This window comes from Periplaneta americana, chromosome 9 (genome assembly GCF_040183065.1).
Source record: "Periplaneta americana isolate PAMFEO1 chromosome 9, P.americana_PAMFEO1_priV1, whole genome shotgun sequence".
NCBI lineage: Eukaryota > Metazoa > Arthropoda > Insecta > Blattodea > Blattidae > Periplaneta > Periplaneta americana.
In genome coordinates this window covers 168,531,296-168,541,950 of record NC_091125.1, presented here as the reverse complement: position 1 = coordinate 168,541,950, position 10,655 = coordinate 168,531,296, and the positions used below count along the sequence as shown (strand labels likewise).

General features: G+C 35.4%; 1 protein-coding gene across 1 annotated transcript in view; it reads right to left on the bottom strand.

Moving 5' to 3' along the window:
• Positions 1-633: 633 nt before the first annotated feature.
• The window catches only part of RhoGAP15B (RhoGAP_ARAP and RA_ARAPs domain-containing protein RhoGAP15B), a 56,277-nt gene continuing 46,255 nt past the window's right edge, over positions 634-10,655 (bottom strand). Inside the window, exons 10-12 of the mRNA XM_069836337.1 lie at positions 10,449-10,490; positions 8,155-8,310; positions 634-1,189 (exon numbers count right to left, since the gene is read on the bottom strand). Coding sequence (XP_069692438.1) covers positions 8,178-8,310; positions 10,449-10,490 — 175 coding nt within the window. The 3' untranslated portion in view covers positions 634-1,189; positions 8,155-8,177. The remainder of the gene's footprint in view (positions 1,190-8,154; positions 8,311-10,448; positions 10,491-10,655) is intronic.

The following is a 10,655-nucleotide window of genomic DNA, read 5'->3' as shown; positions in this document are numbered from 1 at the left end:
GGCACTGTATAAATCGCCAAGTGGATGGACGTACAGCCATCACGCGCTGAAGAAGATTGTGAAAGTCTTCTACCTCGTTGTTTGTGAGCTGCATGCCTTTCAGGCTTGGGAGGTTCATGTTCCTGTATCGCCAATATATTTTTGTCCTATCTCTATTAAAGTCATGATGTTGGTACAGGTATCCACGAAAAGAAAGAAGTGGCTTACCCTTCTGTGATGGCACTAACTGAGGATTTCGTTCCGTCTTTAAAAAATTCAGTTCTGATTAGTTCTGCATTTGAAAATTTTTACACAGATTACTATAACTACCATGAACAATGGATATAGTGTACATCATAGAGCTATGGAAATTATGACTCTGGACATCAGAGTGAAATGGACATTATAGAACTATGGACATTTTGACTCTGGATGATTTAACATGGACATTTTCAACGTGGACATTATTCCATGGACATTTTGACATATGGACATACAATCCTGGACTTTATGTCTGGTAACCTCAGAATACGGTCACTATAGCTTCAAAGTCAAGAGAAATACAAATGACGACCTCTCTTGTTCCTCTCAAAGATGTTTTCTCGACCTTTCACACAAAGAAAGAGAAAGAAAAGCACATGACGAGCAAGCTACTGGTATATGGCTGCTATTAAGTATACCTTTATCTTAAGTCTTTTGCAACATTGATTATAAAATACCTTTAATTATGTACTTCACTAAATGCAATATTCTGCACTTTATACCTAAAGATGAATCACAGTTGTATGTAAACATTACGTTTCACTTGTACATAAATAGTTCATTTTAAAATTCTGTGACAAATCTCTGCAAACTGATTAATTTATTTCAACAATACAGCAGACGAAATGGCAGAGGAATTACGAGAGACAACTTGCAGAGATTTCCCACTTCTCAACTGTACAGTACAACTGCAACTTGCCTGTAATACACAAAATATGTAATATGACATTGAGTACTACAGAAGTACCAGCGTTATGTCTTTTAAAATATTAAAGCACGTTTGTAACATTGAATTCATTAAAACTACTGCGAATCATAATGCCCACCCTATATTCCAGTGCTGCCAATAAAACCCAGAAGCGCTGCATTTGTGCAGATGTGAACTGGATTGATTTGTAACATGATGGAGGTTCAGACCACCAGATAGCAGCAGCGTGCAACAGTAAGCCTGCAATAAGAAGACATATGCTTTAATCACAGTCTAATATATACAGTCACGAAGCTCAATATTTACTAAATATGCAAACATAGACAGTTGAAATATGCATCCATAGATAGTTGCTAGCCACCAGGATCGCTACTATCGCCTCATCACAGACTCTTTCCCCAGCAGACGATAAAATGTATTGTACTTTCGATATCGTGTTCTTTTGAAAAAAATTAACACCTTCCTTCCACTATTGAAATACGAAATACATAAGGTTCACATATTATTTTCATAAAGCATATATTATATTTTATAAACTTACCTTCCTGGATCTTTCGGAAGGATAACTCTGACCTCTTTTTCTTAGAATTTATAGTGCAACAAACGTCTCCTTGCCTCATATTATTATTCAAATTATTGTATTTTAGCCATTTACAATTATTACAACCGATAAACATTTCACAGTTTACACAACTTTTCACAACAATGCGAAATATGGCACAGTCAATGCCTTTTCGATCTGGACCGCCTTAATGTATGTTCGAGTTTTCTATTTCAGTGTATGGAGCTTAATGAAATACTGTATTATATTATAACTTTATTACGTATCATTGCTAAGTTTTATTTAGTGTAATGTGTCCATAAGTTTCGTGTACTTCTTGCTGCATAATATGTTGCAGAAATAATTATAAAACTGTGCTATTTTAATGTGAAGAGAATTTTACATGTTAACATAATCGGTTCGCATCAACATTTTAAGTTAAGAATTGAAGCTATTTTGAGGTTTAATAAAAAAGAATTTACATGGTGATTTTAATTTAGCACATTTACCTTCCTTAATTGTAGACAGAAAATTTACTATACCACTCCTATGAAATTAGTGTACATATGATTGTGTTACTTCGTCTCTTAGGTTGTAGATAAATACAGTAATTCAGTCTCAATTGTAGTATTAAAATACAGACAAATTGAATGTAAGGGGTATCATACATGACAGTATGTTTAATTATAATGTATACTTGCGAATATAGGAATATAAGTTAAATATAGTAAACATAACCTATAATTTTCATACGACATAATATACCGGTACATATGTAATGGCAGGGCATTGTAGACCACTAAAATTAGACAGAAAGGGGCAACTGGTACAGTAAACATAACCTAAAATTTCAGCATATCTAAACATCCGTTTGGTGCAAATGAAAATTATTGAATCGTGCATAAATTAATGTACAAGAATTTCACAATATTTAATCGAAATAAAGGCAGGTATTACACATACGAACAACGTAATTTTCACACCAAAAATAATAGTACACCTTAACTCTCAAGCGAAGTATGTCTGAAATGTCTCATAATCATTGTTTTAAATTTTATTAATGCAATTACACTACATTTGAAAGAAATATTTGTTACTCTTTATGCATTCCAACTAATTTATATGGTTGAAAAGCCGCCCTTTGTGATCGGGTTAAGCGAGTCACATGGTCTGCCTTACGGCCTGTATCAGATCACGATGGCAATGGCACAGTCTATTGTTCCTAGTACTCACAGCACTCCAAGCGGCTAGCAACTATCGTGAGCAATGCAAAAAATCATCCTCAGCTTCGCGACTGTATATATTAGACTGTGCTTTAATTTAGAAAATCAACAATAAACCAAGGATAAAAAGTGACGGGGAATTTGAGCAAATTGTTACGATTGTGTGTAATGTCTGTAGAGGGATTAGGGTAATGAAATTAGGATAAATAAGTACAATAATAGTTATTTATGGTACTTGTGAGGTAAGTAAATTTTATGTAAATCAAACTATCTGGAACATTGTCGGCCACTTTTCAGACAATCACAGATTTTAACAATCATAAATTTGTATATATATGTTCCAGTACTTTACACTCGACAAAATATCGACAATTACTCATTAGTGGCCAATATACATGATCATGAAATTAGAAATAGTGAACAAATTAATATTCCATATTGTACATTACACAAGAGCAATACAAACTTTTCAATTAAGTGGATGAAATTATATAAGTGCCCCAGTCAATATTATAAATTACCAATCAATAGCTTCAAAACTAGATTTTACAATTGGTTATTAAATAATCCTTTTTATTCTGTTGCTGAGTTTTTCAACACAAATTTGTATGAAATTGTATTTTAATAAATAAGTTTAACTGCAATTTAGTTAGTTTTCTTTAATTTAAAAGTTTCAAATTATTTCATGTTTTCATTGTATTATTTAAATTTTACTGTTTCTTTTATTAGTGTTTTTTAAAATGTATTTCTATGTTTTCCAATGTATTCTGACGAAGCCTAAAACTGTATGTCTAATGGCTAAATAAATTGAATTGAATTGAATTAAAACATTATTAACAGGACTCGGAATTCATGCATTTATATAAATTTTCCTAAAGGGTATAAATATATGCTTACACATCTATATGAATTATCAATTTTTTATTTTATTAAGCAAAGTTTTATGTTGCATATAAGTGGATATTTTCGTTTTTCATTTTTATAAATGGATCATATTTTCAATACTTTAATACCTATACTGGTCAAATTACAAACATATAATGAAATGAATGAAATTATTAGAAGACATTTTGGCAAACAGATGACAGTGGATACAAAGTTAAGACTATACAACATAACCTCAAAAGTAGCACTCAGTTATGGAAGCGAAATTTGGATATTAAAAAACCAAATTCATAGAAACTTGAAGCAGCTCAGATGCATTTTCTGAGATCGTTATTGGGTATAACGAGGTTGGACCATAAAAGAAACGCAGATATCCGAAAAACATTACAAGTTCCTTGTATAACCGAAGAAATTCAACAATATCAGCAATAGTGGAAGAACCATGTACAAAGAATGGAAAGAGAGAAAATTCCAAGATTAGTCTCAGTATATAGTAGACCAGGAGGACACACAGATCAAGGAAGACCAAGACATTGATGGAGAGATCAAGGCCATCTTTCTTAGATTATCGTTACAGATCACATGGTCTAAAATGAAGTTCACAATGATCATAATAACTATATTGTATATTTATAATACAGTACACTGCGTCCCAGAAGTCATAGTGAGGTTTCAGAGGATTATATTTTTTTTAAGAATAGAGGCAGAAATGCAATATTGGTGTCAGAAGAAAATAAAACTCTCGAAGTTTTTCATCTATAAGTTTGAGGCACTGAAGGAAACAAAAGACAGTAACAATCGAACAAATGCAATAATTTTTCATTGTTACAATTAATTACAGTAGCGTGCAAATTAATCCGAACACGACATATTTTTTACATTTTCTGTCATTGTTGGCCTCACAGCTGCTCATACCGCTTTAATTGACATCTGTAGTACGTGTAATTCCATTGTTTAAGGTCTGTCGTTATTAGTTTTTTTTATAATATGTGACATTTTGCCTGTCGTTTTGTACTTATAAGCATTTCAGTTGTGTTGAAGACTTAATACTGCAATCCTGTGTACATTCTGTCGTCTTCACAAATGGATACAACTCCACGAAAACGGTCTAAAATTATAAAATTAGCACAGCATTCTTCTATGACACAGAGGCAAATTGCTGCAGAATGTCACATCGGTTTGGCTACTGTTAATTCGATCATAAAACGATACAGGGAGACTGGATCCATCACACCCCAGAAAAAAGGAAACTGTGGCCGGAAAAGGAAGACTTCACCTGCAAATGATCGTTTAATTGTCAGGAAAAGTAAATTAAATCCTAGACTAACTGCTGTCGACTTAACCCGCAAGTTAATGGCTACCACTGGGGCGAATATTCACGTCACAACAGTGCGGCGTAGGCTTTTGGAAGCTGGACGAAGGGCTCGTAAGCCTATTAAGAAGCAACTGCTAACCCCTGTTATGTGCAAAAAAACGCTTAATGTGGGCAAAATTACATCAACACTGGACAGTGAATGACTGGAAGAATGTACTTTTTTCCGATGAGTCTCATTTCGAGGTCCACGGCCACCGTGTTTCTTACGTACGGAAAGGATCCGAAAACGTAACAGCAGCTCATCTCCAACAAGCACCCAAATACCCCCCTAAAGTAATGTTTTGGGGTTGTTTTACACATGAAGGGCCTGGAGCATTAATACCTATCAAGGGAATGATGAATTCTGACAAATATATTCACTTATTGGAAACCAGAATCATACCCCAGCTGCAAAAATCATTTCCGGATGGCAGAGGTGTGTTCCAACAAGACCTGGCACCATGCCATACGTCTCGAAAAACTACAGAATTCTTCAACAAGAAGAATATTCAGGTACTCCCCTGGCCAGGCAACTCACCCGACATCAACCCCATTGAGAACTTGTGGTCAATTTGCAAAAGAAGAATGCAAAAAATGGATTGTTCTACAAAGGAGAAGATGATTTCTGCCCTCATTGGTGTATGGTTTCGCGATGAAGAAATGAAGAATATTTGTGGGAAATTAGTGGAATCCATGCCAAATCGTCTCAGAGCTGTTATTAGGAACAAGGGAGGCCACATAGATTACTGAGGTATGTCTTAGATCCTTTTTTTTATCCCGTTTGAGTGTTTTTGCATAAGTAATTACGTTGTTCGGATTAGTTTGCACCCTACTGTATACAAGACATGTGTCCAAACAAAAGTGCAATGTGTTTTGTGCCTGGCAAAATTTGAATCTGTGACTCATGTAAGACGTGAATTTCGTCACGTATTTAACGAAAAAACACCACAAGGGAATAACATTCGTTGTTGGGATAGACAGTTAAAAGAGACTGGAAGCCTATTGGTGAAAAAGCATACTGAAAGACCATCGACAAATGATGAAACAGTAGACGCCATCTGAAGAGCATTTGTTCAGAGTCCAAAGAAATCAGTTCGTACATGTGCCCGACAATTAGGACTTCCGAAAACAGCAGTTCATAGAGCTTTGAAGAAACGTCTTCATTTGACTCCTTATAAACTTCAATTGTTACATGGGACTGAAGCCGGATGGTCTATGGCAGTAGTGTCAGAGTTGTAAGCTCCAAAACCAGTTGTGATGCTAGAGATGTCTAGTCGGAGAGTGAACTTGCTTATGTCTGTGGAAGCACCGGAGCACGCAACGAGTTATAGTGGAGCGCTCCGCTCCGTTTAGGCTGTGTCTGACAACGCTGGTCTATGGCAAGTCCTCAGCATCACTTCATTTCCCCCTTTGATTTGATTACCTGGTTGGGTTTTTCCGAGGTTTTCCCCAACCAAAAGGCAAATGCCAGGTAATCGTTTGGCGAATCCTCGGACCTCACCTCATCATTGTAGAAAATTACTACACTGTAAATCTGTAAAAATTGTAAAATATTGTAAAAATTGTATTTGTAATATTGTAAAATTTTGACTTGTTCCACATCTTAAAGCTTCATTGCTTATGTAAGATCTATGGAAGATAATAAATGAATGAATGAAATGAATGACTTCATCCAGATGATAATCACAAAAGATCTGAGTTTGCTGTGGCTGTACTTAATGAGTCACAGATTCAAATTTTGCCAGCTACAAAACACACTGCACTTTTCTTTGAACATCCATCTTGTATAATTAATTGTTGTTGTTGTTTTCTAATGCCAGGCATTTGACAATAAAGTCATTTGACCTCTTGCACTCCAATATTTTTCAAAGATATTATCATGGTCAGCCACTGAAGCACAGATTTTGTGTGTTCCGAATCCATTTCTTGGTTTGAGTTGCACAATGGGCAGTTAGGGGATTGATATATTCCAATTCTATTCAGGTGTTTGTATAATTAATTGTAACAATGAAAATTATTGCATTTGTTCGATTGTTACCATCTTTGTTTCTTTCAGTGCTTCAAAATTACAGACAGAAACTTAGGTCGTTTTATTTCCATCTGGCACCAATATTACATTTCCACCTATGTTCATTCAAAAAAATATAATCCTCTGAAACCCACCATTACTTTTGGGACACAGTGTATTTACAAGATTATTTCCTTTTGATCACAAAAAGCAGGGAGCTGCTTGGCAGACAGAATGTGTGAACCATCGTAATGAAATACGAACACTCAAACATCACGTGCTAGGTCGCTCACTTGCATGCCTCCATAAAGGAAATTTTTGTTAAATAATGTCAATAGAAGAGTTTAATTGTTTAGATCAATAGCATATAATATTACACTTCCAGCTGCACCAGTGATGGGGAATGCGGCTTGATGCAGCTTTATATCATGTTCAGTATCTACAAGCAGTTAAAGAGATGGTTAATTAATTGGACTCAAATATGCTCCACCTATTGAGACAGCACTGACAACGAGTTGGAAAGGAATATTGTAATTATATCTGCCCATTTTCGGTTTACCAAAAGCAAACAGGTCATTGGAAATTGTTGGCACTCCCCTACATGTGTCACTAGCTGCTTTTTAAGAAACGAAATATAATCTGAGCTCTGTTCCTGGCAGTATAGGGCAAAAAGTGAAGGAAAAAAGTGACTAACATAATTTTAAAAAATCCCGGATGCCAACAACTGTGCGATATTTCACACATTCCCGGAGGAAAATCCTCCATCACACCAAAAGATTTATCTCTATCTGCAGAACAATTAACATCATTCAAATACGCCTCAGTAACCTAACGATTGATGCCATAGGATCTCACGTGTTAAAATCATCCTTAGCTATAATTAGTAATCATTTGTACCCAACAAAATTTTTATTGTAAATGATTTCCTACGTTTTCTTATCTTAATGTTTTTTCTTTTTCTTTCCAAGTGTATTCTTTATGAATTGATTAGTAGGCCGATCTATCGAACCCTTATTTAGGGCGGCTTTTGTTTCTACAAATTATCTCACACTCATTAGCATTATTGCACTATTTATGTAATACAATCAGGTACGGTAATGTAAATTCTTGTGTTCCAACTTCCAACAGCAGGAAAAAGAACTACATTTTGAATAACCTATGATGAATAAATATAAGCACAGGGCTAACACTCACACAGTGTTTAATACTTCCATACATCATTGCAGCAACACGGGTGAGGGCAGCAAATTGTTGGGGTACTCTGCGGCCAGCATTGCTCCAATCCATTTGACCTGTTCCTCCTTTGATGTCCCAGCAATAGTACACCCAAAGAACGGAGTCTCCTTCGTCCTGTTTCAAAAGCAAAGACCAACATTACTACAATATTCGTACACAATTTAATCTTTTATGAATTTTAAATAAAACCAAAACAATGCTTTTCAAAGGAAATACAGCGTAAGGACAAAACTTGTTTTAAATGACACTCCTCTAGAACAAGTAACAAGTCTTAAACACCTACGTACTCAGCTCACGTATAAACATGAAAGTGACTGCAAATATAAACTCCCCATATTTCAGCAGCTGTGTGGTACAATAAACAGAAATTTGAAAAATAAAGCAAGAAAAGAAACACAAATTAAATTTTATAAAGTAATGGCAGTACCATCTTTGCTATTTGGATCAGAAACCTGGACGATGACTGCGGCTGACAGTAAAAAATTACAGGCCGCTGAAATTAAGTTTCTAAGGTCAGTCAAGGAGTGTACTACATCGGATAAAATCAGAAATGATAAAATAAGAGAAGAATTGATGATCTTTTCCCTAGAAGAAAAAATTAAGAATTACAGAGATCAGTGGGCAGAACATGTCAATAGAATGACACCAGAAAGAATCCCAAGAAGAATGATGAATTATAGACCTAGAGGGAGAAGACATCCGGGAAGACCTAGGAAGCATTGGACGGATACACTATTAAGCCGGAACAGGCATATGCCTATCCCTTGAATTGAAGACGGAGAAGAAGATGAATTTTAAAAACGCTACTATAGTTGTCCTCATCCTTCAGAAATCAATGAGGAGAGAGGGGAGGGGAAATAAGCTAAATGGTGCATGAGTTCACGTCCTTGTAGGAGTTCTCGAAGCTAACATAATAATATGTGAGATCCAAGCCTGAAGGCCATCTGTCCCACTGGAATTTAGGGAAAAAAAAAAAAATAGCAGAGAAGACAGCCAAAAAGTGAATATAAAAGTAGTACATTTTGAAAGAGAGCAGTGGTTTTCTAAGCCAATAAAGGGTAGGTATCTACAGTAACAAACATAGTACTGTACTGTTGTGTTTAGATAGCTTGGTCGGCCATAATATTTGCGCAGTAAACTAGGCAAGTTCATTTAATACTGATAAGTAGAGCCCGCATTTCCATGCACTATCAAATCTTAAAACATGCCTGCACTCACGCACTATCATATGACAAAACATGCATAATTAAGCGGAAAAACATAAAAAATTTGCACTATCAATTGAGTTCTACATTATGTTACATTTATATTTTATTTTTAAACAATGTATTACAACTAATTTCTCAGATTTTCTTCACTTAAGCTCATGTGTTTGTCTGAAGAACATTCTTGAACACAAAACATCATATTTCTACATTACAAGAAGTGACAGGTGCATACTAAAGCACAGAAATTTGAGACAAAGTGAGGTCAAATTGTAAGTATTTTGCATTTCCACATGACCATCGGGAATCGAACCTGCGACCTTTTGATTTTGCAGCATTACGCCTTAATCACGACAATATCTAGCATCCTTAAATGTTCTTACATCTTTATTACAACAATCATAATAAACTACATCACTGTCCATCTTCAGAAATTCCTTTCCCTCAATCCATTTTAACACAAGAGCTCTTCTTGTAGTTCTAAAAGGAGCTATAGCAACACTTCACAATTCGACACAAAAGTATACCAAATTGCAGTTTGCCTTCCTTTCTTTCAGTATTTTGACTCCAGTTTGTAACAAGCGAGAGTTGGGGATTGGAAATCCCAGATTAACAAAGGCAGGATTTAGTGGAAAGTCCAGATTAGTTGTCTGGTACGATGCCACGAAACCATATTACCAGTTGCTTTCTTTCATTTTTATTTTCTCAATAGACAAATAATGTGGGAATATTAGATTCTACGAAGCAACATTCACCAATCTTTTTGCTTTTGCCAGTATTTGTGTGTCAATATCTCAAAAACCATTCACAAATGACAACAATTAATTAGACTTCCATGTGTAACTTCCCTCCCAGATTACCTCTCAAAAGGACTCTATTTCGTCTCCTTTCCACCTTTGTCATGACTGAATAGATTAAACATTTCGAATGATGAGCAATTAGTGTGTGTGAATAGCATTATGAGTTACATAACACTGTCACAAGCTCTCAGATATCTCAAGCAATTATAACTATCTCCCTAAGCACCACAAATCCGAATCTGCTTACCTTTCTGGATGCTTGTGTTTGTCTATGAAAGTGACTGCCCACCTGAAACACGAAGCAAGAATATTATGTCCCTATGAGTTTCATCAGCCTTCAATAGCAGCAACTATGTCCATAAATTTCAGTAGTATAAAGCAAGTAAAAGGGAAAACAGGAATAAAATGCTGTCCAACGTTTCGTTCCATCACCAGGAGAGACAGGTAAGACCAG